The following is a 25,053-nucleotide window of genomic DNA, read 5'->3' on the forward strand; positions in this document are numbered from 1 at the left end:
TAATAATGTAATGTAAAAATAATGCGACGCGAACACATAGCTTTACAAATTGCTTTACTTAGAAAATAATTTGAGATTGGGAAATTACACAAATTGTCATCAATAACATGATTAAGAAAATAAACACATTCATCTTTATTGATTAATTGTGGGTTTTAATCTAAAATGTGGGTTTTAATTGAATAAATGGCTTGTATAAAATATTGTGTGATGCTGTATAAAAGTGTGCAAAAACAGTGCTGATAACACTTTTTCTTTAATACTAGTGTGAAAGGATAAAAAAGCAAGTAAAGCAGAGGTACCAGTATTCTTGGACTCCCCCTCATTTTAAATTTAGTAGCACCACTAATCAATGTTGAGGGCACACCACAAAAGACAGGGGATAAGTGAGGTTTTAGCATTAAGAGTCCCTGTAAGGCTTAGAGAAAGATGACAATGGCCTCCTGGCTAAAACCACAGCCCCGTACAATAGCACACTGGAAACAAAGAGTGAAAATGGTGCATAATAAGGAATTTATGACAGCAAAATAAGCATTAAGAACGGAGTGTTTTTTTTATCCAATTGGCTCCTGATCTATGACTTCTGCTAATTTTTAATGTGTGAGTGATGAATACAGTGTCTTTTAAAATGAAATAAAGATTAAAAAAAAATTTCAAATGTACTTCTTGTCTTCATGGCTCTTGATCTTGTTGCATTTCTGAGACTGAGAAAAGGAAAAAGAAGACAAATACCATAAAGTTAAGAAACTGCTACCATGTCCACAAGGATGTGTTGATTCTTTTATTCTCCTCTTACCATGCATATGTGTTCATGCCATCCTCCACCAGCCCACTGCCCTCATCAGACAAGAGGGAGATTCTGTCTAGCACCCTGAGAACCTCTACAATGGCAACATCAAACGTGTTAGCTTGGGTTTTCTTTGGCCTTCATGTTTCTGAACACATATTTAGCTTGCTTTCAATAATCCAGATGTGAAGAGGCTTCAAAGTTATGCTGTCATCTCTAACCCCTTAAGGTCTTTTTTAAAACGTGAGTGTCTCACCTTGCTTGTTGTTGCACCGGCCGGTAAACTGGGCGTCGGCGAACTGACCTCTTCTTCTTTTGCCCCTCCTGTTTCATTTCTAAGAAAGATAAGGGTAGTATCTGTGCACTAAACAAACACCTGTTATGTTTCTCTTAATGTATACCTCACCTCTAAAATTAATCTCGAAGGTCTCGCTACCAATGTTGAATGGAAAAGAACTTCTCCGGTTCCTCTGGAAAGATGATTCTATGGCCTCACTCTTCGGAGTGCTGTTTCCTTTCGCATCCTGTTTATGGGGAGAGTAGCCAGAGTCAACACACTGGAAAGTTTTTTTCCATTGCAATACAGGAGGCTCTACCTTGTGCCCGTAACTCTTCCACTTGTGGCTCAACATGCAATACCAAATCCACTTGGACCTTCCGTCATCCAGTCGGCGCACCTTCAGATTCTTCTTGAGAATCCTCATCCTGCTGAAGTCAATCCTCACTTCGCTACAGGGAGACACATTCAAGGGCGATTAACCTCCATCCAACTGTGAGAGCTGCTAAACATGGATGCTCCAAACCAGGGGAGCTTAAATCCTGTCCTTGAGGGCGTCAATGAGCCAGGATTTCTGCCCAACCAGGAAAAATAAAACTTTCCCTCCATGTGAAAGCATTATCCACCTGGCAGGACAGAAATCCTGGAGGATGATCCACCAGGACCGGATTTAGGCACCCCTGCTCTAAACCTTTACCCGTAGGGCGTGTTGTAGATGGTGATGCCCTTGGCGTGGGGGAGGCAGTAGTTGATCTCAATAATATGATCGTTCTCAATATTTTTCCAGGATTTTCCATTGCACAACTGCCACCGGAATGGTCGGCCGTTGGCGGGCATTGGAACTGGATTAAAAATACAATAAATCATCAGCGTGTGGTGTAATGTGTTTAAATGCTGTGTGGCTGTCCATCCAACCTTGAGCATTCTGTTGAGACGCTGCAGCACCAATTGCTTGTTCTATGTCATGATTCAGTGTACATCTGGGCCTGCAGGGATTCCTTGTCAGTGCGTTCTTACAGACGTGCAAGTAAGTGCAGTTACGATTCTTGCAGCCCTTGTCGTTGTAATACCGACATGGCTTTAAAACAGAAAAGCAAGGAGATGCAGATCAGAAGTTTGGGGAAAATGAGGGGTCACACAAATGAGATGTGGATTCTGCTGACAAACCTCAGGAACTTTGCTTTCTTGTCCATCTGAAAATTCATCAGATCCCTCACTGCTCTCCGATTCAGAGGCAGTCGAATTGTCAGAATCTGGACAGAAATAAGCAAAATATATATATATAATTATTTTATTTTTACATTTTTAAAAAAATGTATCTTAATGGAAAGAAGGGGGTGAAGCCCCACCCCATTGGGTTGAAAACGAAAGTTAAAAAGTACCATAGAAAGTAAATCATACCCCGAGTTTTAAGTGTCGGACTTTAAATTGCACTAATAAGAGTCAATATAATAAATTCCATCGGAAAAGTTATATAAAACATAGTTTTAGTCAAACTTGTATTTAAAAGTTTAAAAATAGAGAGAGAGAGGAGAGCCGGTAAAAGCGCCTACCTCGAGCAGTGGCCATGGCGGTAGTGTGTTCTTACTTTCGATTCACTTGTTACGCAAGCTTCCTCAATAGCACACAGCGGACGTGACCAATTATAGAGGAAAAACTAACTACAGCTACACTGCAATCCCAATTATATCTGGGCTTTCACACACGAATCTCATCTATCTTAAAAGAATTCAATAAAGTGAAAATTAGTCATAGTACTTGAACACGTTTTGAATTTCCGATGTGTTACCCGCCATCGGCGCTGGGTGACAACGTTTCGACGTAAATTGTAAGAAAAAGAACAACTTAATTACTTCATGATTCATTGATTCCTCTTTATAATAATGTAAGACTAATTTGGTTTATTTTTGAGACTAAATTTGGAATAATTTGAATAAAATGGGCATGGAAGCAAAATTGGAGCCATGTGAATTCATATACTGTATCGCACCTGTCGATTTAGCCTTAATTCAATCAGACAAAATGTTTAGAAGAAATTATATTAATAAAATACAAATGTTAATTATTGTTCATGGTGTCATAACTGTATTAAGCTGACATCCACCTCCACACTACGCCAACATACTAAGCAAAGGGTCATCATTGAAAACGATGAGCCACTCTTAGTTTAGTGAGGTCTTCAAAACAACTTTATTTACTCGTGGTTATTCCATACAGACCACACAGTAGCAAGCTATCAGCGTTAGCCTCAACCCCATCTGAACCCCTTCCCAAGCAGACAAGTCTTAAATTTAATCTAGCATCTTTGGGTTAGGCTATTGTGCATTGTTAGAACATCACTATTATTTTAAATGTACTACACCAAATATTGCAGTTCATGTTAAAAAAAGATCCCCTCTAAATTATATATTTTATATTATAGTACAGACTTTACAACAGATGATTGTGTTTAAATGCATCTTTTATTGCTTCGGTGGTTTGCTTTGGTTCCAGCTTCAATATAATTGTTAGTATATATTAAAAAAGATTTAGATTAGATTTTTTTTTTTTACAAAACAAACATATTTAAACAGTTTGACTGGTTATTTTTCTGTCTGGCCTTTCATTTTATTCTCCTTTTAATCAATTTTCTGGTGTGGACCAGTTTTAATGTCTTTATGTATATGTTTTGTTGAGTGTGTGAATGTTGTGCTGCTCAATTTTCTGGGGGGAAATGATGCATGCCAGTGCATGGGATCTTGTCTATGTACAAAGATTTTGGGCTTATAGTTGGATTTTGAGGTGTGTCTGCAGTTAAACAAGGTCCCCGATGGGAATGCGTGGCAGGCAGATGTAGGCCTGCGGGGTCCTGCTGAGGTTGATGGGGTTCCCGTCCAGACGGATGTCCTCCAGCGCGTTCCTGATGTAGTTGAAATCCTTCAGGTTGCAGAACGTGTCCTCGTGCATGGATTGAATATTGTTGCGCTGCAACCGGAAACAGAGTGAGATAACATCATAAAACAGAGTGACAATTAAAAAATAGAGGCATGTTTTGTTGCGAGCTTTCACGCTTTTTTCACATGCTAACTAGGGTCACTGTAGCCTATCCCAGTGACAGGAGGCAGGAAGCCGCAATAAAGTGACGAGCAACTATGCGAGCACCATTTGCGGAACCTCCACCACCTTTCTATATGAAAGCATACCAAGCACCTTATCATGTAGGAGAGATGTAACCATAATACCTGTAGGTGTAGTGATCGCAGGCTCTCTGGTAGAGGCACTGGGATATAATCAATGTGGTTGTCTGTGAGGTACAGGTACAGCAGGCTTGTCATTTCCTACAAAACAAGAAGAAATTACATTAAATTAAATTACAAGCTAAAGCTTGTTTGACTTTATTGTTTGGACCGGAATGGATGTGCGAGGTTAGCCGTACGTACTTTGAAGGCCTCGCGGTGAATACCCTTGGAGCCGATGTCGTTATGGCTGCCGTCGATCAGGGTCATGGTATTCGGGAGGCCGGGCAGCTGTGAGACATGGTTCTCTCGAATCACCAGCTCCTCCAGTTCGGGCAGACCCAAAAAGGCGTCGTCATCGATGGACCTGATCTGGTTGGCAGTCAAGTCAATCCTCTTCAACTTCCCTGAAAGGCGAAAAAGGACGGTTTGAACCGGAAATTGCCTCAATTTGATTTTGCATTCCTTTCATGTTTCGTGCTTCTGATGAGGTTGGCCATGATATACTGCGCTGTGCACTGCTTGAATACTTAAGAAAACAACCACAGCAGGAATTAAAGTTTATGTAAAAAAAAGAAAGAAAAGAAACTTACTCATGAAGGCGAAGTCAGACTTGTTGATCTTGGTGATTCTGTTGTAGCGGGCATAGAAGTGGGTTGTGCCTTTAGGAAGGGGTGGCACGCTGTCTAGCGTCAGGTCATCGCAGTAGACCGACCCTCCGAGGCATGTGCACAGCAAGCAAGTGGGCATACCTTAAGAACATGCGTCAAAAGGAGCAAAGATGAGGGGGAGCAAATTTCAGCTCATGGTCAGTGGAATCATTAACTCTGAGTCTCCGGAGACTCCAGGGATTGTAGATCCTGTTCTGTCCCCAGAACCTGACTCTGTCCCTTCTACAGTGCCAGCACCCTCCTGAGGGGTTTCTGCTGTAGTTCGAGGCAGCCCCTCCACTTGTTAGAGACAAGATTAGGTGTTAAAGGAAGAGGTTAGATCAGACGATACAGAACAGGAAGTCTAGCAATCAGCATTCCGCTGTTTGCCAAGGTGATCAATTACAGACAGTATGTTAGCGTTGTTAAGTATGGCTCATGAAAAATGGGAAAACCTGCAATTTGGGTGGGGTAATTATCAAAATATTTCCTTTTGAAATACTGACCTTTATCAGGCTCAGGAACCAGAATGATCTCAGGGACCTCTGTGTCTCCAGATTCAATAGAGACACCAGAGGTCCCGGAGGTTCCAGACAACTCTATGTCTCCAGAGGGCTCAAGATCCCCAGAGGGCCCTGGGGTTCCTGAAACTCCAGAGAACTCCCCAGAGGTACCCGATGCCTCACTGGGGATGGACTCAGGAATTAGGGGCAGCTCCTCCTCTTGTTAGAGCCAAGGGTCGGGGTTAGAAGACAGACAATTGATGATCAAAAGGTGACGCGGACAATCAATTCACATTTTAGACGGGTAGGTTAGAAGTAAGACTATGAATAACACAAACACAATGGCACACAACAAAACAAACAAGGTTAAAATAAATCAACATTTAACACAGTTAAATGGTATTTAGGTCACAAAGCGGTTACTCTCACACAGATCCAGAAATAGAGTTGCCTCCAGCCTCACTAATCAAGATCCAGTTGTACTAACCTCCAGATAACAATGTTATTCCCAAGTCTCCCGAGTCTCCAGACTCCTCAGAAACCCCAGAGATTCCAGAGGTCCCTGAGACCAAAAGATCTCCAGACAGCCCAGAACCAGAGTGGTCCCTGGACTCTCCAGAGCCCAAGAGGAGTTCAGTGGAAGTCCCTTGAAAGTCTCCGGAGACTCCAGGGATTGTAGATCCTGTTCTGTCCCCAGAACCTGACAAGTCCCCTGACATCAACAAATCTCCTGATATCAAGAGATCCCCAGATATCAGAAACTCCCCAGATCCTCCAGAGCTGATCAGCTCCTCAGAAGCCCCAGACATCAGGATGATATCACCATCACCAGAGTCTCCAGATGTGACTCCAGATGAGAACAGCAGATCTCCTGAACCTCCAGAACCAGAGGCTCCTGAGGACCCAGAGGCTCCAGAAGCTCCAGAAGCCTCAGGCATCCCGGAAGCCCCAGAGGCTTCTGGGGCCCCTGAGGCTCCCGAGGCTCCTGAACCCCCAGACCCTATGGAGCCCTCAAAATCCCCAGAGAAATGAAGGGTGTCAAATGGCGTCAGACGCAGCTCCACCTCTTGTTAGAGACAAGATTAGGTGTCAGACATGAAGAACACAGCAGTTTTACTCTCTCTCTCTCTCTCTCACACACACACACACAGTGATAATTGGTGACACATTTAACCATTGACAGCTAGTTAAATGGAAGACATGCACATTAAAATGGTAGTTGCAGTCGGTGAGTTTTAGAAAGAACTGCATATTTTTTTAGAAAAAACCTTTGCCAAAGGTGTCGCTAGTCTAAAGAATGAGGCCCCACGGTTTGAATATAAGAAAATTCTGTGGTAATAATACCCAGGGGTGTGTGTTTTTCCAGACCTTTCTGTGTTTCCGGGCCCATGAGAATCCCGGACCCCCCTGAACCCTGAGGAGTAAGCTGTGGTCTTAAGTGAATCTCCTCCTCTTCGTCCTCCTCCTGTTCCTGCTGCTGTTCCTCCAACGAGGCCTCAGGAACAGGATAGCTGTAATCAGGTGGGGCCAGCGTTCCGATCTGCACCTGAGGGGAAGACAACAATCAAAAATAAAAACACGCCACAGTAGGATGTGGATGCACTCACAAATGGCAGATACCGTGGCCTTTTTGTAAAAATACATCCACAAATTGCATCAACTTGTTACTACTTTCCCAAATTTCAAAACCTTGTTTATATTAATGACCCAGGCCACAGCCACTAGGCGACAGCAAATACATTCATTTGCGTCTACCTTGCATCTAGTAGCACGGACATTTATGGCTACCCAAATATTTGCATTTAAGTGCTAAAAGAAAATCCTTGTTTTGAATACTTATATAAGCCAATAATGACACCTTTAGGTCGAAAATCATGCATGTAGGATGTCATGTTGGGGGAAAAGTTGTAAATACTAGAAGAATATTAGTTTGTATAATCCCATTATTTCTTTTAATGGTCAAAAATGAATCCCATCATGCAGTTCTATCTTTGACCAGACGAGGGCGACGAACCTCCATCCACTTGCTGCATTTAAACACCTGACGCGCACAGTGACTCAACCCACCACAGGCAATGGTCCTTGTGGAACCAAGACTCACATGGTAGCTACAAAAATCCCTCTTTTAGTCTTTTAGCTGCTTTTAACCGGCAGCCATATGTTAGTAGGATGAGGTGGAGTCAAAAATCAATGTGGATTAGCGCACCAATGGAATCACTCCTTAAAGAGAGCACTGAAATGATGACTTATCCCAAACAGTTGAAATCTGGGCAGACACATGTTTCATGCATACAACAAAGTAGGCCATTGACATGTCCCGCAGAGAGGTAGCTTGCTGCAGCGCTCCCTTTCATTTCCCCCCATCCCCAAAGCAAACATGCGCACCCAGGGGGAAAGAAGAGGCGAACGGCTGGTATCCAGAAATACAGAGAGGAGGGGGCTCTAGACACAGCATGAGAAAACAGAGCCCACAATGCAAAACTGTGAGCATCAGGCTCAGTTGCAGATGGAACACATACATGTTGCAAATGCTTTAATCCATATGGCTGACTTCATCTTAATGGTATGACATGTGACACAACGACAGGAAGTCCCTGAAGACAGGAAACGGTCTCTCTCTCAATGTAAAGATGTAACATGTTGCTTTACCATGTTGAGTTCTCTATGGATCTTGAGGCGTACTAAGTCATGTCCAGCTCATCAGTTAGTGTTTTTTTAAAAAAAAAGGTGAACTCTTGTAGGTTAGACTGGTGGACCAGTAACATCTTAACTGCAAAGCGCTAGTACGTTTCCACTGAAGGAGCATGTCAGGCTAAGGCGCCTGCTGAAGCAGGACCTGGTCTTGCGTGTTAGCCTAAGATGCTAAAAGCCATGCTTAACATTTTTGTTAACACCTTAGCACCTCGTTTTCTTGTATAAGGCCAAGATGCTAACCGTTGACTATGAGCCCTGGTGATGTTGGTTTAACCTGGGGATTAACGGGAATTATAGCACATACTACATGAAAAGAGCAGCTGTCAATCATGACGACTGTGGGAGGCGGGGCTTAGCCATTTGCTGCAGTCTTCTACCAGCTTTGACATTTAGTCTCCCATTTAGGGACCTCCACTGATATCTATCATTAGTATAAATTGCTCACTCCAAATTTCCACTGAAAATAGCTCAAATAGCATTTGTAGGTGTAAATAGGAAGCCTCTTAATCCATCAGACTACTCAAAATGCAGCAGAGTGGAGATTTCAGTGGTTTTCTCAGAGCTTGAGTCTTCTGTAAAAAGAGGCGAGCCCTGAAGGAGAAAGAGCTGAAATACCAACAGATGGATGTGGAAAACAAACACTCAGCATTCCAGAGGCATGGAGCTCATCACTGCTTCATTTCTCCCCTGACATCCTGCCTGTATGTGCAAATAAAACAGACTTTTTTTCCCCCGTCAACCAATGCGATTTTACAAAACACTGTCAAAAAGGAGATCTCCTCCATCTGCTAGTGTTGTTTCGAAGACAAGGAAGACTCTGCCGAGTGTTTTGTGTTTGCTCCTCTCTCTCCCCCAACCTGCCACATAGGCCTGCAGAATATTCTGTCAGTCACGACATTATCAAAGTCGCTCAACCGTGGCACATTCTGACATTCCTGCAATGACCACCGCTTCAGCTCGCAGCCCTGGAATGCCAGGAGCTTTCGCTCCTTCCTGCCTGATCTGCTGAGAGTTTCAAATCTTAGATAGCAGACTGTGAGCTGGAGCAGGTTTAGTTTATTAAAAAAGAAAACAAAAGAGCTCAAAAGAAGCCTGCTGGAAGACCGCACACGCAGCTGTCCATGTGCCGCCTCAACATCGGTGAAAAGCGCTGTAACCAGGAAAAGTAAAATGGCGCTAATGCCCGAAAATGCCGGCGTGCCCTGCAGACTTGCCACATCACCCCTGGCTTGAGCTGATTAGAGCGACCCTCTGGAAGGCAGTGACCCAGACAGAATTTGAGCGGCAGCCCTCCTAACTAGATTCCATAAAATCCCCAACGACAACATTTGCTGTAGGACTCAGAGCACAATCTTTTATAGATTTTTGTGGGCAAATAAACCCGCGCACCCTGTCAGTCACCAGGGCATAAATATTGTCTGCTTCCAGATGGAGGAAAATCCAGCCCGCGGAGGCTCCGGGCCGTGGAACCAGGGAGGGCTGGCTGAGGTTTAAGAGCAGAATATCTTGGCTGATAAAATGAAAAAGCTGGAAAAGCTGCTCGTTTTCCATCTGGCTGCAGATATTATCAGCAGGATGTCGGTCCACGTTCCATGAACCCCATGACCTCGCTTCAGCCCTCAACTCTGTGGTTTTGTCTTGTCTGATTGGGGATTCATGGCAACCTCGAGTGTCTGCATGTTGATCATGTTGACGGGACGGCATAAAGACAAACAGCCAGCCAATTGATGTGGGTAATCCGTCCCTTCTAATGGGAAGCACTAGTAGATCTTGAAGGAGAATGGAGTCAAGATGCAACATAAGGGCTATCTTTAAGGGTTTCCTACCTCAGGATCTGTCAGGCTGTCTTCGTAGTCATACATGTCCTGGTTCTCCAAATTTAAGTCGTCTACATGAACGTCATAGTTATCATACGAGTCCAAGTCCACCTGGCGGGGAAATCTGGGGCCAGCCACCACCGCCTTGAGGATGAAGAGTCCAAACACGAGCTGCACGAGCGTCCTCATTGTCCACCTAAGGAGGAGAAGGATATAAAGTTGAACAGAAAGCCGCTCTTAAGAGTGAGAGCCATGATAAAATCTTAGCTGTGATTACAAATGGGGCATTAATAGGATATCAAATGGAAAAAAAAACCAAGTAAAAATAACAACAGTAACAAGTTCAACAGCATCCACTGCTATATTTAAGTGTCTTTTGTTTGAGGAAAAATACCGTCTACATCCTGTTTAAGCACATTAGAGAAGAGGGTCACCTCATACAGATCAGGGAATTCATTGCGGAAGCGCAGAACGCTGCGCTAACTCAAATATAAGGAGCACTTCCCACTGTTCCACAGAGCAGCCATCTTAGCTCAAATTGGTGGTTGCTTGTGGAGTGTCAAAGGTCAGAGCTGATCTGATCTGATAAGGAACTGTGGGTATTTTTCCAGGCTAGACGTCACCTTTCCTGCCTGGGTGATGCTTTTCATGGGATATAAATCTCCAAAAGACAAATTGCAAAACACTAGGATTTAGCTAAAATTCATGCAAGGAAACCCTGAAATTGGGGCACTTTACCAAGAAAGCTCAGATGTGCACAGACTAAGTGGCTGGCGGAAAGTGTGGTTTCATTGTGGGAAGTGCTAATAAGATTAGAGTATGCTAATCAGGGCTTTGTCAGGCAGCAGAACTGACAGAAGTTCTCGCTCTCATTTTCATTTCTCATATCAGCAGTTTCAGCTTCTCCTGTTCAATATATACACAGGACAACAGACGAGTGCTATTTTTCTGTTGCCTCCTTTTAAGTGATCTGTCAGTGTCAAAAATGTGGACTCCTTTCGGGATTACTGTGGCTGCGGTGTTAGCGCGTGTTGTTTTAAGCAAAGCATATTCGGTCAAATGGGTTGTTTCAACCCTTGTGGTCGAAATGCTAAATCCCATTAGCATGTTAATGAAAACCAATATTCTGGCTGCCAAAAGAGATGTTTAAACCCCCCCTAATAATTCCTCGAGGCTTTTTTCATGGCCACAATGGTTTCATTCAATGAGTGTTAGCTGGGCATATTTTGGAATGTCGTAGTTTCATTAACATACGGAAAAACAAATGTGCGATTTAACAACTTTCTCGATGTTGTCATTGCCAGGAGGAAACAGTTACAAATGGCACAGATCAATCGGCTGCGTGAGCTGGTCAAACCCCAGAGTTCAAAAAGAGTCCTGCAGGCCGGGGCAGAGAAACGGAGAGCGAGGGAAGGTGAGGGGGGCCAGGAGAGGCTGGGATAGAGAGAGGCCTTGGCAAGACGTTGGCCCCCAGGGTTAGATGGAGAGAGTGAGAAAGGGAGAAAGACACAGAGAGACAGATTTGTGCGCTACCTCGACCCCTCACCCTTTACAGAGGGCCTTTATGAGGCCCAGTCACTGCCTGTCTCAACACTCAGACTCCAAATTCCTCCGAGGTTTGTGGACAGGATGGCAGTGAGTTACGGCTGCAAGGAAAAGCTTCATTCAGCAGCGACGGCGTTCTCACACGCACACGCACATACACACACAAACACGCAGCATGGGGAGATACTTCACACACATGCATACTGTGCGCAAACACACCTATCTTTCAGAGAGAGAATCCAGAAAACTGGGCTGCTATTTTTGGAATGAGGCCAGGTAGCATTTATTTTCTTCTTTCCCAAAATAAGCACATAAATGACAAAGACATGCTAATCAGACCGTTACAGTATTGTCTCCCAAAACGTCAATGCAATATTTTGTTTAGCAGCTTGGCTGTGGAATCCAGCATTGCTGCTCTGAAAGAGGGAGTCTATGAGAGACAGAGGTGTGCTTTAATACAGGCCATCACACTGTACAGTGCATAAACTGTGCTTGTGATTGTAGCCTTTAGCCTTCCTCCGTGTTATGCTTGGCTCCCAGCGGGGCATTCCTGATATCCAGTGATTCTACATATCCTCCCTAAACTCCACGAGCTGCACACCAAACTCGCTTTTGGGACTGCTGCAAAACTGGTGCGAGCCTCCCGCGAAAAGGGGAAAAAAAATAAAAAGATGAGCATTTTGTCTTTTCACGTGAAATCAACGCGTGTCAAAATTGACACCTGTCACGTCTCGGATTTTTCGCCGCCTGTAAGAAGGCAAAAAGACCACAAACATGCTCACATTTCAGTCCCCTGCAAAGCTCTTAAAGCAAAGTCCTTGGGGACAACAAAGCAGCTGAGTGACCAACTCATTAGCCAACTTTCCTCTGTATAACACCGTTAAACTGAGCTGTTCTGACACCCTCAGAAAAGCCATCAGGCCGCGAGCGACATCACCAAGAGCGCTTACCTCTGTCTCCTGCGTTCCCAAATGGTCCCTTCAGCGGTGATGGAGATGCTGAGGGCTCCGGGACCCGGCCAATGGTGAGAGGTCGCCCAGGGTGCCTTGAAGAGCGAGGGTGGGTGTATTAAGCACGTGTGTGTGCGAGTGTGCGTGCGTGTGTGAAAATGTAGCGAGTGTGTAGGTGTGTGTGCAGGTCTGCACGCTCTGCCAGACCCGAGTGCCCTACCGCTTATGTGTTAAGGTAGGCACTGAGACTGATTGGACCAGAGCAGATTGCTTTTGGTCACTCGGAGTGCACCCACCCCACACTGTACACCCAGACACGAACGGCCCTCTCAAACACTGACATCAAGTATCTCAGGAAAAGAGAGCACAAAGACCCCCCCATCACCATTGGCAATGCTTTTATCCCGTACAAGTGTTTCCTGTATTTATCTACGAGCGCTGCTGAACCTGAAATATTTTGTATGCCTTTCTGGCATGAGTTGCTTTCATGTGTGTGGGGGGATCCGCTGGGCCCTTGTACACAATGGGCCTTCTGTGAGGAGTCCCTATTTGCATGGTGCTGAGAGGAAGTCCTCTTGGAGGAAGGCTCATGCCCTCCCTTCAGATTGAAGCTAATTTCTCTTTGCACCGTGATCTGCTTGAACTACAAATCTCAGTTTAGTTGTGGAATACCTGAACAGAGGGGCCTGACACTGAATACGTTGTAGGAAGTTGCAGACATTACCCGCCCCCCCACCCCAACTACACACACACTTAGACATACCAGCAGGTCCCTGGTTTGCGCCCCCTGTATGTGGCGATAGTCACGTTACCTATACATTATACCAAAGAAGAAAAACCATACCAACCAATGGTATGGCTTCCAGAGGCTAATAGTAAGCTAGGCTACTGCTCTTTAGCATTAACGTTGTTGTCCCACAAGTGGTTCTTTATATAATTATTTCATTGCAGACCATTAAGGCCTTACCTGTTGGAAATAGAGTTTATCCCAAGCCTTGTTTCATATTGTTAAAAGAAATACACACATGGCACATACACACAAAACCTTTATTGAGATTGAAGACATTTAGCGATTTGTTTTTTGTCAAAAAAATAAATGACCAGAGTTAAAAATGTGTTGGCCTTTTTTTTTTTTTTTTAAATAAACAGCTATCACTTTTTTTTAAATTTTACAAAATACTAAGAAAATTGGTCATGTATTTATATGTGGATTTTCTGTGGTATAATATGAAATAAGAAATAAATTACTTATTACTTAATAAACAAACTGGTGTTACTTAAGAAAAACCTAAAGAAAACAGTCTCGTAGAAGAATATAAAACACTGTATTGAAAAGGAGCCCTGAACTGTTAAACACTGCTCTGCCATTGAAACATTAAACTAGACATTAACGTCAATATAAGGCACAGCTAGTTGTCAACATCATCTATCCCAGATCACCCCTTGGTGTAATTTCCTTCATATTTTGAGGAAACAATTTCTTCTCAAAGTTAAAGAAATTTCCCACCACATCACAGCAACAAAACTAATTGATACCAGTTAGCATCAAACATTAGCATATAATGAACAGGACATGCATATGCACTTCAGTTAGGAAAGCAGCTTCTGTGGATTTCTTTTCTAGATGACAATGGACCTCAGGAGACGGAAACACAGAATGACTTCCCTGGGAATCGGTGGCTTAATCTCATTGCCATCCAGTCTGAGGTACCGCAGCCTGGGAATGTTGTCGTTGACGGAGTCGTCCATGGAGTCGATGGAGACGGGGCAGACGTTGCTGCCATCGACACCTAGGAAAACAACAAGCAAATGGAACTTTTAGATAATTTACACCACAGTTTACAAGTCATTATGTTACTGTACTGAAAAATGCTCAAATTACTTTTGATATTGTTATGATCGAGGTGAAGGTGCTCAAGCCCAGAGGGGATGGTAGGAACCTCAGTCAATTGGTTGTGGGAGAGCTGCAGGTCCATGATGCTGGATATGTTAAAGACATTTCTTGGAATCCCGCCACTGCCAAGCTTGTTGTTGTTAAGCCTCAGAAAGGCCACCTTTGGCAAACCTTTGAAGTATTCGGCCGGGATCTTCTCGATGTTGTTTCCATCAAGGAAAAGCTGGACGGTGGTGGGTGGTAAACCAAGAGGCATGCTGCTGAGCTGATTCTTGGCCAGATTGATTTGCACCAGGTTGTTCAGACCCTTCAGGCTCACTTCAGTCACAGCATCATCCATCAGCTTGTTCCCCTGCAGGTCCAAGAGGTTGAGCTTATCTAGACCACTGAAAACACCCGCAGGGATCTTGGAGATCCGATTCCTGGAGAGACGGAGCTGCTCCAGGCTGGCTGGAAGCTTCGATGGTACAGACGACAAGAGGTTATCGTCCATAAAGAGGTGGAGCAGGTGGGACATTGCGCTGAAGACACCTTCCTCCACTCCCTCACTGGTGATTTTGTTGCGGTTGAGGTTCAGCCAGCGCAGCTGTGTGGCGTTCTGCAGGGCATCTGCTGACAGCCCTTCAATGAGGTTGTTGTGGAGGTAGAGATACCATGTGTGTGGTGGGATTTTGGGGACACTCTTGAGGCCTTTATTGTCACAGTAGACGGCACGAGGGAAGTTGGGGGGGCAGTGACATTCTTTGGGGCAGCCTTGGAGCTGTTCCATGTATTCCTCATAAGGCAGGTCCTGGCTGAAGGCTGGGCCAACCAGGCACAGGATGAAGACAAGGCTCAGGAAAAGTGCCATTTCAGCAGCCAACCTGTGGAGAAAGAGGAGACAAACGTAGATAATGACTCAAAGGAGTGGCACATCCTCAAATAGCCAAAACATGCACCGGCCTTGCCACTGCTAGACAAGCTAGCCTTTTCATTCTGGGTCATTGCCTTGCCTGACAAGGGCTAACAAAGCTTCCAAGATGTGATGCAAAGTGGGGTCAAAATTAATTGCATTAGGAAAACCTTACAGAGCGGATCTTTAGACTTTGCATGTCAACTGCAGGACTTGTACATTCTGGCTGTGCAACATACAAAATTTGTTCTTTGAAGTTCATTCCATAAATCATCCAAACATGGAATTAGAAAAGATTTCTATTGTGCAGGAGTTAAGCATCTGAGCGGTTAGCAATGGAAAAAATGCCGTTAAATATCATGGGTACCCCTATGTGGTATGCCCCTTGCTTGACTCTTGTATGTATCATCTGGTTCTTGTTTAAATTTTTGACCCATGTCTGGAACTTGTTCCAGGTAGGCTCAGATTTTCCACCAACACTTCAAAGAAAAAGCCAACAGACCTGCTTTAAGTGTCCTACATTCCATACATGGTCTAAACCTCTTGACTGAGGTCCCGGCATTAGTAAGATACACAACCCAATGACTAAAGATGCAGGAACACTGCCCATCTCTTCTATTGTCCACATCTCAGTATCCCAGCTTACCTTAAACTCAAGTTCCCTCCTGTCGGACCTTACTCAGTAAGACACAGATTGTAGTTCTGAGGTTGTACTGTTCGCTGTCCTGTATTTGTACCCGAAGCATTTCATTTACAGCGTGCCAACTTGTAATGCTTGGTGACACTAAATCTTCTGTTGGCCAATCAGAGTCACCCTGGATCAAGGATCAGAGGTGGTGTGTAGTGAGCTAAGCCTTTCCTGTGCTTGACACATGGCCCACATAGAAACAGGCTAATGCAGGCCTACCTGTTCATCCATTGGCACAAACCTCCCTGGGTTGGCATGTTTGGTCCTTTTTTAAGCCTCGTCTGAAATTTAACTTTGCGTGGTACTGGCTGGAAAGCACACCAGGAGATGATAGAGGAGGAAAATAGATCATTTAAAAAAATTCTGTATAATTGCATTGCACAGTTTACTACATTTATCTTTACGTTGATGCAGCCAGTGGTTAGCCTCAGCTTTGTGCAATCCAAATTGGCTGTCATGCATTTCTATTTTAGGGTAACCCATACATCAGTTTACACAGCAGGGGAGGAATGGACTCTGTCCCAGGCACATTGACGCATTCTTCTCAGGTACAAGACATTGGGTTAGATTTAACAGTGTTAAGGGAGAGAGGTCAAGCATAATCTGGCGGAGATTTGAATGGCAGTTGAGCAAGAAGCAAATGACCTTTCAAGACACCGCGTAGGGCTGCTCTAATTTCCAGTGATGACGGCAAAGGTCTGAATGCAACAGGATAATCTCTGCAGAGTTGTGTGAGGACATGAGCAGCCCTTATCCAACATCAGTCACATTACAGCTCATCCTGTGTTGTGAACACCGATCATTCCTCTAAACACTGTAATCCTGTACGTCCAATTCCACAGGTTGGGATTTGCACATTGATGACACCAAGTACATTTATAGGAGTCAAAGTCACATTCCTTAACCACATGTGGACACATAAGTAATGGTAGAATCCATGTGGAACCTATGAGCCCGTTATCGTAAGTGCAGGTCTAGGTCTAGGTTTAAAGACATGGGAATAAGAGGAATAAAATTAAATTCTAGACGACTCATCTGCAGCAAGAAGGGGAGCCACAAATCTCCCACCAAATGCTTTCGATCAACCTTTGAACCGCTTTGGCAAGTCAAGAAGTGGTCCAGTTGACAATGATCTATCAAGAGACAGAGCCCAACAACTGATGTTTGGAGATGAAATGAGAACCTTCAAACTGGTAAAGGGGGACACTTTAATGAGTGGAAGGAAAGGCTAATCTGTGGTTGACAAACAGTACAAACAGGACTTGTGAATGTGGCTGCTTCGCAGATGTTCAACATGTTTCTGAAAAACTAAAGAGAAACACATGCAGCGGAACACGATCATGCTAATTTCCTGCAAGGCTTTCGTTTGTTTTTCCTGTCAGAGCCGTCTTGATTTCACTCGGTTCCTTTGCTTTTAGATGTAAAATTCAATATAAAAAAGGCTGATATTTGAGCATTTTTATAAAATAAAGTGACTGAAACACAGTTTAAAAAAAATGCAGTTATTTTGCTTTAAACCACTGAGATGGTGCACCGTATCCGTTGTGATGATTCTCTTCATTTTCTTCCCCTCCCCTCTCAAATAAGTGTTCCCAAATCCCAGTAATCACATTTACCTGTTTCTCCAGGTGACGTGAGTGATCCCCATGCAGCTGGGTGAGGTGTAGCTCCTTTGCTTCTTCTCAGTGTGGTAGACCTGTCCAGTTAGCCTTGCACTGTGTTTGAGTCCCCTCAAGAGCACACCTTGGACACACACTAGTTGGGTCGAAAAGCTGAGACGATGGAGCACGTGTTGTTGGTGGGAGGACGACTGTGCTAGTTGGGGATGTCCTTTCAGAGTTGCTTACTTTCCTGCCAGCCCAAAAGCTTTTCCCCCCTTTTTTGTTTTGTATCCTCTTTCTTTCTAGGGGTTGACGTCATCAGTTTTGAGGGTTAACTGCCTTCACTCCACCCAACAGAGCCATTTGACCCATTCGCGTCACCTCACAGGCCTCCGGGCTGGTTTACTTGCACATCAGGTGATGTTAGTGAGAAGCTTATTGGGGTTAGCACTCATACTTGCACACCCTGATTTTTACAGTGGCCCACCCCCATTTAACAATCCTAGAGATTTCATCAGGAATAAATCTGATTTATTTCACACTCAAGAGAGGCAGCACTAAGATCCAAGCAACGATTAAAGTTGTCCTCTAATTTGAAGTAGGAGTGACTTACCGACATGTAGTACAACTGGTTTGGTCCAGTTCAGATCCGGATGGCATAAAGACACCCAGTTATAGCATGAAATGGTCACATTCAGGTGATGCCACAACAGCTGCCAAAGGTCTACTTGTTCACTGTACTTCTTGCTATACATCTCCACATTATTTCCTGCTACACTGACTTTATAGAGGGCACAAGTGGGACTAATGGCCAAATTTGTGCATTTTTCATCTTCCTGGAATCCACAAACTCACTAGAATATAAGTAAATGTGTATTATCTCTAATTTCATTCTGCATCATTCTGGCCGCACCGTAAAACCATGATCATCATTTATCCCTCTAGCGTCCCAGTTTTTTCTAATGTTTTAGCCTTTATGTTTCAATTCTACTCCAATCGACAATTTAAAACTAGACCACCTGGCTAAACTTTACTAACCCCATATCAATCCATGCTGCTACATAGCTAACACCAGCTACAAAGCTACATGCATGTGGCTAAAAACAGCTGCTCAAACTGTGAGATGAAGGTTGGGGAAACATTATCTGGATATTAAGAATGTTACACTTAAAATGGACCACACCTAAAAGAACTTCACACCACAGATTTTTCCCCCTAATACAGCCCCCTTTCCCCCCACATTTCTTTGTGCGTGTCAGCATGATGGCCACAGATGGCACATCTGGCGTCCAGGGCTGCCCTTTATGGGATTGGGATGAGGAAAAGAGTAATATACAAAAGATGGAGAAAGAGATGAAATTAGAGGGAGTTAACCTGATTGATTCAGAGATAAGAGCAGGACATGATTGAGAAGATCTCCGATGGCTACCCTGCAACAGCGGATAGTCTTTTTACTTAATGCAGGAGGATTTGATGCTTTAGAAAGTACTTATTGTCTGAACGGACAGCTCCTTTTGGGATTTATAGCCAGGAGGAGGTGCAGTGGGATGTCTGGAAACCATTTGCACCATGTCTAATGGTGTGTTTTTAATCAACAGGCCCTCTTTCTGCAGTGACTGGGCTAATTACGACCTCGCTGCGCGTCCAGAAAGATCGTGATCATTGTTGCAAAGCTTCCCCGGCTTATGCGGCATCCAAACAGGGTGTGCAAGGCTTTGGAATCACAAGTTTTGGAGGTTGTAACAGATTATCTTTGAGATTTATCGACGAACCACCCGAATCCCAAATTAAAGGCTTGGGATGCGAAGAAGATATGCTAGCAGTCAAAGAAAAAAATTTGCTTCCTGCTGAGGGCTTTCAGTTGTAGCAGATACAAATAATGAGGAACAGAACCCTTTTCTTGGTCACAGTTTATGGGCTGTACGAAATATAAAAGTAACACGAGGTTGGATGAAGAATAATGTTTTATTGCACACAATCTTCAACTCCTTGTCTTTCCTAGTAAAAGTCATTTAGGTGGTTCCCCGTTGATGGATGCATGTCTGAGGCAGTTTAAAGGGAAGATTTAGAAAGAAAGCTGCAGCACTAAGCAAGAACCCTACAACCCCTGCATCCCTCCAGGACCACCTCTTTCTTTTCTATTTTTTTCAAATGTTGCTCTGCGACTACATCGAAATTTTGGAGAGAACAAAGATAAAGGTCTTCTTAACGGCCCGCGAGGGACCTTGTTAAATCCATCCCGGACATGGGTGTGTGTACGTGAAATACTCCTCCAGACCGCAACATTTCAGGATACGTATATTTGTCCTTCATGATGCCAAAAATAACTTCACAGAGTAGAAGTATTTTTTGCCTGTATACAACACTCATTTGGCATGTTAGAGTTCAGAATAGTGACAAGAGTATTCACTCCAAGACATGTGCATTTAGTATGCTAGCCATAGAGCTAATTATGCTAATTACAGTTTATTAGTCCTGTTTCATCGTGTGACAGGTGGTTATTACAGCACGTTTAAAATAATATCATACAAATAGTTTTAAAATATATTTTATTCAACTGTGTTTGGTTTCCTCACAGTAATTCCAAGTCATATCCAGTTACTTAGTCAAAGAAAAATCACGATAAAAGGAATAAAAACCAACACAAGGTCATCGACGACACGTTAGCCAGACGGGCTAAACAACACCACCAACATAACAATGACAGGACCTTAACTGCAAAAGCAGTAGTTTATTATCAAAGAATGTTACCATGGGTTGCATGCAAGTCAAGCAAATGTTGTTTACAGAGGTCAACAACTCACATGACAGTGGACAGCAAGGAAATAAGTAAAGACAGAAGAAAAAAAAATTCAAACCATCATCTCCAGATTTGAGCGAGCAAAATAACCACGATAATACCAACGTCTTTTAAAAATGTGTAATATTTTCCAATAAAAACCTGCAAAGAAATGCTATTACTTACATATATGTAAATCAGAGGATTGATTAAGTCATTTCCAAAAGTGTACAACAGGGACTGGATTAAATAACACTGGTGTTTTCCTGAAACTTTGACCGATGTTAAAGGTGGGACTGCTCCCTAACTGCTATTTTACACATGTTCATAGCTCACATTAGGAATTATACACCAAAATCTGAGAATGCAGCCTATCATGCTATGGTCCTTTGCACAGCAATGGATGAATCAATGTACCCAAAGTATACTATACATGCTAAAGAATGGAACATACATACAAGATAGACAACAGAGTGGACGCTTTTATTGAATGAAGACAGTGGAGGGTCACTCCACCACGTCCAGTTCAATAGTATCCAAACAACCATGGAATGAATAAGTGTGTGTTTTCTATGAATGATTTATTCATAGGGCTTTTGGCTAATGAACTATAGCCTATATAGTTTTTCTGTGTGTTTTTTGCTATATTTATGAGTCATTCACCTAAAAAACAAAATATTTGAAGTGTGATCCTAACATGTTGTTTTTACAACTAGATTCTGGATTTTATTTCCAGTTTTTTTTTGTATTCATTTTATTGATTTGATTTACCCAGCATTTATTTAACTGATAAAGGTGGCGTTATAGGAACCTAAGTTTGCATATAATTATGTGCTAAGTACTGTCAGCAATGTTTGAATACTGGAGGCTTTTGGCTGAGCCTGTGCTGTGGCAGCTTGGATTGGAGGGAAGCCCTCATTCGAATATGATATCTGAAGCTTCGCGCAGGCAGGTGACGTAGTCGGGGGGCATGCTGTTGTACGTCACGTTGTTGCCGTCGAGGCGCAGGTGCTTCAGGTGGGAGAAGTCGGTAGGTGTGACGTACTTGCAGAAACTTGACAGGTCGAACTCTGCAAGGAATCGACAACAGAGGCAATTATAAATGTCCAGAAAGCATGTCCATCGTGGTAGCACTAGAAAGAAAAGGGAAGGTTGTACAACAATTGCAACTGACAAGCCACTCACTGTTAATCTCATTGGCCTGGAGGTAGAGATGCTCCAGCTTCTCATTGATCTCAGGGATGGACTGCAGTTTGTTAAAGGACAGGTCCAGCTCCACCAGGGATGTTGCATTGAACACTCCAGCGGGAATTCCAGAGTCCTCAAGCTTGTTGTGCGAGAGCCTCAGGTACTGAAGCCCGGGCAGTTTGCCCAGGTATCCTGCCGCCACACCCGCAATGTCATTGTAGTCAGCGTAGAGGATTACCAGTGTGCTGGGGACTCCAGCAGGCAGCTTCTTCAGCTTGTTGTGGCTCACATCCAGAGAAAACAGTTTCTTCGGCCCTGTGAAGGCCCCCGCAATGGCATCTGAGGTCAGCTGATTGAACTGGAGATTGATGGAGGTCAGATTCTCCTTGTCAGACAGCAGTCCCCCAGGGAATTTGGACAACATATTGTGCATCATCTTCAGCTCATCAAGAGACTTTGATGGAGGGATGACTGGCTCCGTCAGGTTGTTGAAGCTGAAGAATAGCTTCTCCAGGGCGGTGAGTTTGTCGATTGTGCCCTTTTCGATCTTGTCATTGGTAATCTGGTTGTTGTCAAGTATCAGCCAGCGGAGGGTATCGGTTACGTTGTCAAAAACACCCGCCTTGATCGCATCTATCTGGTTGTTCTGGAGGTAGAGGTATTTGATCCCTGATGGGACGACGGGAACAGCCTTCAGTTTGCGGCTGTCACAATACATGGCGCTAGGGAAGCTGATGGGGCAGTCGCAATCTTGATTGCAGTTGGGCCCTGAGGGTCCCAAGATGGAAGCAGGCTGGTAGTCGTAGTCATAATACTGGCACAGGGCCAGGCTGATCAATGCAGCCAAAAGAGGTACACGGAGAGGACACATGGCTCCTAGGGATCCAAAGGCAGAGGATGAAATGGAGACATCACAGAGAAGCAAGCATTATTCATTAAACAAAAAGTGTTAAATCATAAAAGTTTAACACAGCTGTTCCTTGACAGATGCGGTCTTTCCTCCGCTCAGAGACATCCTACTGCCACACCCACCCCTACAAGCATTATATAATCGGTCAAAGGTTCAAGCGAACCAGTTGGAGACCAATGAGTCCCAGATTCCTTGAATTAATTATCAAAAACTGAAGATTTCTTCCAATGCTGCACTCCATGCATCTTTTAAGGAGGTGCAAAAGAGCAATAATGTGACACAGATGTGTGACAATGACATAATTTATGTGCATAAATAGATCTGAAACACATGTTTCAGGCAAGACAATATTGTGCAGAAGCAAGCATAAATAAAAGGAATTAAAGCTGGAATAATTAGTTTGGGATTATACTATAAAATCAACACTGCAGACAATTAATATAAACACAAATAGAGAATGCTCCACTTAACAACCTCGAAAATACATATATTAGAAGCTCCTTCATGCGTAAAACTACTCACACAAGACGATAGCAGTGCAAGAAAATCTCAAGTTTCTTAAAATAATAAATGATCCAACTTGCACTGTGAGTTTTAACGTTCATGCAGTGGAATTTTTGCCTTCTCTTCTGCAGCACTAGCCCCTGATCAGGGAGGATGACCCCATCCAGGAGAATAAAGAGGAAAGAGGCTGAAACTATAGTGTGAAATCACAGAGCTCCACGGTGCAAGCTTACCTGTGCTTCGCTCTCTTCGTGTGCGTGGGGCTGGAGGGCCAGTAGGTAAGAACAGTGTGGTGTTCAAAAGCTGGAAGTCTCTGGAGAAAAACACAGAGGGAAAGACTGAGAGAGGGGGAGGAGAGAGAAAGGGGAAGATGGGGAAACAGTGATGGAAAAAAGCAATGGGACGGAGGGGGGAGGTTTTAGCAGGCTGCATGGAATCAGGTCATTATAGAAATTCAAAGGTGTCATCAGTTAGTCTGGAGGAGCGTCATCCATAATCTACTGTCTACTAAAACTGAGCAGGTGCAGGAAGACGGAGTAATATTCCACCCCTACCCCCACCAATAAAAAGCTAAGATAAATACCTCTGCTGCTAACTTTTTTGCGCTCCAACAGATTACAGCTGCACGTTCTGGTGGTTCTCAACGCGATGACTGAATGTGAGCAAGTCAAAGTGAAGCAGGCTGCTTGTGGGAAAAGGAGCTGGAGAAGTTGTGTGTGGAAAAATGTGAAAACGGCACATGGCAGATGTTTAACCCAGACGCTACGATGGAGAATTTCAGCTGAAACTATGGAAAAATTGACAATTTTATTTTAAAAAAAAGGTAATGAGACAGCCAGACGCGAGTTGCATAACCCTCAAAGAAGAAATGCCCCTCCTGTTTTTCACCAGAAAGGTGCGGTAACCGTAGATCCACTTACTTCCACAAGGGTTTACTGGGAATTCTCCAGTATCTCACTTTTGTAACTCACTCACAGTGGTTGGCGTTCGAGCGACCAAAATGGCCAAACGTTTCTCCCACTAGTTGGCGGATGTCGATCCGTCACACCTTCACAGCAGGACAGGGGTTGAAGTTGGGTTTAATTGGTTACAGTTGGGGGGATCTGCTACTCATATACTTACTTGTGTGCATTTCTTCACGACTGTTATTTTTTCAGTTTTGACAAGCTGTTTACGACACGGAGAAGAAATAGTCCTGTTAAAAACACACAAAAAGAGACAAGTCAGTCGATTTACGACTTTAAATGTCAAAGTTGATGACCTCAAGGCTGAGTGAGCAGGTAATCAGTCCCCTTGAAGAATTCTTTAACACATGTGCTCAACAAATAGGAAACCAATAAGACCTTTAAATGAAGCTGGTTTGGTTTGCTAATGTAATTCTTGTGAAAAAATGTTTTTTTTTTTGGCTGTATCATTGTGATTCCTCTGAGCATCAACACACCATTCTGCAGGCTTGTGCGAATTATATTAAATTGCAGGTCTCAGGTAAATAAAACACAGCTGAGCCGCTACAGGAAGGTGGTCAGGGACCCAAATTTGAAACAATGAGAACAAAGACTGGAGCCATCCATTTAGCCTGGCTGTGTAAACACACTATGTCTTTCATATTTGTTGGTATATTTATTTTTTACTTTAATGTTATGTATTTTTCCAAAATGCCCACTTGTGTGAAGCAAAGGAGCAGCTGGTAAGGGTGGATGTGTGGCTGATCTCTAATCAGTGGTAATTAGCTCAGGGTGCTTGTTTAACCTCAACCCAACAGAAAGGCTCTAATGTTGTTTTCGAATCACAAATGGGGAGACAGTTCGTCCCGCATGCTTACGTAAGGTGGGCTACAGCAATTACATAAGATTTTGGGGGGAAGCGTGCACGCAAATGCGCTGAAAGCTGCATTCGTGGGAGCCTCACATTAGGGAACACTGCTGTTTAAAAGCTTCAATGAGAATTTACACACAAATAAAGATTTGACTTGCTTGAAAACAACAGAACTGCACCCTGCTTTCACTCGAATGCGTGGAGTCAAAGGGAGCTTTAAGTGATGATTGTCTTGATTCGTCATTGTAAAAGTATTACCATGTGGCCGAGACTGGCCCTTTTAAATGGGAAAGAATGGATAAGAGGTGCTGGCTGCTTCAAAACAGCCTTCTGCTTGTCCAGAC

General features: G+C 43.6%; 4 protein-coding genes across 9 annotated transcripts; all 4 read right to left on the reverse strand.

Moving 5' to 3' along the window:
• Nucleotides 1–41: 41 nt before the first annotated feature.
• On the reverse strand, nt 42–2,732 carry LOC105417749 (zinc finger CCCH-type antiviral protein 1). Its single transcript, XM_011613337.2, has 9 exons — nt 2,618–2,732; nt 2,232–2,317; nt 1,980–2,142; nt 1,762–1,906; nt 1,384–1,516; nt 1,194–1,311; nt 1,044–1,122; nt 797–881; nt 42–704 (listed from the first exon to the last, which is right to left on the reverse strand). Exons 1-8 carry the CDS (start codon nt 2,631–2,633, stop codon nt 842–844), a joined length of 780 nt encoding a protein of 259 aa, XP_011611639.1. The 5' UTR covers nt 2,634–2,732; the 3' UTR covers nt 42–704; nt 797–841.
• A 498-nt stretch (nt 2,733–3,230) lies between these two features.
• On the reverse strand, nt 3,231–12,762 carry epyc (epiphycan). Of its 4 annotated transcripts, none has more exons than XM_029825829.1 (9): nt 12,439–12,762; nt 9,953–10,139; nt 6,777–6,978; nt 5,920–6,498; nt 5,436–5,651; nt 4,873–5,031; nt 4,484–4,686; nt 4,286–4,381; nt 3,231–4,028 (listed from the first exon to the last, which is right to left on the reverse strand). In XM_029825829.1, the coding sequence occupies exons 2-9, from the start codon at nt 10,130–10,132 to the stop codon at nt 3,858–3,860; spliced, it is 1,806 nt and encodes a 601-aa protein (XP_029681689.1). In that variant the 5' UTR covers nt 10,133–10,139; nt 12,439–12,762; the 3' UTR covers nt 3,231–3,857. The 4 variants fall into 4 exon arrangements, with proteins under 4 accessions (XP_029681689.1, XP_011611741.1, XP_029681690.1 ...); XM_011613439.2 differs by having other exon boundaries at nt 6,801–6,978; nt 12,439–12,761; XM_029825830.1 differs by lacking the exon at nt 5,436–5,651 and having other exon boundaries at nt 12,439–12,757.
• Nucleotides 12,763–13,474: 712 nt separating this feature from the next.
• On the reverse strand, nt 13,475–18,010 carry kera (keratocan). Of its 2 annotated transcripts, none has more exons than XM_029851649.1 (3): nt 17,529–18,010; nt 14,321–15,195; nt 13,475–14,228 (listed from the first exon to the last, which is right to left on the reverse strand). In XM_029851649.1, the coding sequence occupies exons 1-3, from the start codon at nt 17,558–17,560 to the stop codon at nt 14,059–14,061; spliced, it is 1,077 nt and encodes a 358-aa protein (XP_029707509.1). In that variant the 5' UTR covers nt 17,561–18,010; the 3' UTR covers nt 13,475–14,058. The 2 variants fall into 2 exon arrangements, with proteins under 2 accessions (XP_029707509.1, XP_003972901.1); XM_003972852.2 differs by lacking the exon at nt 17,529–18,010 and adding an exon at nt 15,871–16,159.
• Nucleotides 18,011–20,045: 2,035 nt separating this feature from the next.
• lum (lumican) lies at nt 20,046–23,565 on the reverse strand. 2 transcript variants are annotated; one of them, XM_003972788.3, is made up of 4 exons: nt 23,478–23,565; nt 23,128–23,232; nt 21,478–22,356; nt 20,046–21,362 (listed from the first exon to the last, which is right to left on the reverse strand). In XM_003972788.3, the coding sequence occupies exons 3-4, from the start codon at nt 22,349–22,351 to the stop codon at nt 21,208–21,210; spliced, it is 1,029 nt and encodes a 342-aa protein (XP_003972837.1). In that variant the 5' UTR covers nt 22,352–22,356; nt 23,128–23,232; nt 23,478–23,565; the 3' UTR covers nt 20,046–21,207. The 2 variants fall into 2 exon arrangements, with proteins under 2 accessions (XP_003972837.1, XP_029707506.1); XM_029851646.1 differs by lacking the exon at nt 23,478–23,565 and having other exon boundaries at nt 23,128–23,341.
• Between the last annotated feature and the right edge of the window lie 1,488 nt (nt 23,566–25,053).

This window comes from Takifugu rubripes, chromosome 18 (genome assembly GCF_901000725.2).
Source record: "Takifugu rubripes chromosome 18, fTakRub1.2, whole genome shotgun sequence".
NCBI classification, from domain to species: domain Eukaryota; kingdom Metazoa; phylum Chordata; class Actinopteri; order Tetraodontiformes; family Tetraodontidae; genus Takifugu; species Takifugu rubripes.

Bases quoted from the DNA above. Each gene is read 5' to 3' on its own strand.
- lum (XM_029851646.1), bottom strand. From the start codon at position 23,326: ATGCAGCCTGCTAAAACCTCCCCCCTCCGTCCCATTGCTTTTTTCCAT. The intron at 22,357-23,127 runs GTAAGCTTGCAC...TTGGATCCCTAG, and splicing joins ACGAAGAGAGCGAAGCACAG to GAGCCATGTGTCCTCTCCGT. The intron at 21,363-21,477 runs GTGAGTGGCTTG...GATTCCTTGCAG, and splicing joins CCAGGCCAATGAGATTAACA to AGTTCGACCTGTCAAGTTTC.
- LOC105417749 (XM_011613337.2), bottom strand. The intron at 1,517-1,761 runs GTAAAGGTTTAG...GTCTCCCTGTAG, and splicing joins ATCTACAACACGCCCTACGG to CGAAGTGAGGATTGACTTCA. The intron at 1,123-1,193 runs GTGAGGTATACA...TATCTTTCTTAG, and splicing joins CTTCGAGATTAATTTTAGAG to AAATGAAACAGGAGGGGCAA.
- kera (XM_029851649.1), bottom strand. From the start codon at position 17,560: ATGGGGATCACTCACGTCACCTGGAGAAACAG. The intron at 15,196-17,528 runs GTAAATGTGATT...CTTTCTCCACAG, and splicing joins CACGTCACCTGGAGAAACAG to GTTGGCTGCTGAAATGGCAC. The intron at 14,229-14,320 runs GTAATTTGAGCA...TTGTTTTCCTAG, and splicing joins CGATCATAACAATATCAAAA to GTGTCGATGGCAGCAACGTC.
- epyc (XM_029825829.1), bottom strand. From the start codon at position 10,132: ATGAGGACGCTCGTGCAGCTCGTGTTTGGACTCTTCATCCTCAAGGCG. The intron at 6,499-6,776 runs GTATTATTACCA...GTCTCTAACAAG, and splicing joins GGAAAAACACACACCCCTGG to AGGTGGAGCTGCGTCTGACG. The intron at 4,687-4,872 runs GTAAGTTTCTTT...TTCGCCTTTCAG, and splicing joins GTCTGACTTCGCCTTCATGA to GGAAGTTGAAGAGGATTGAC.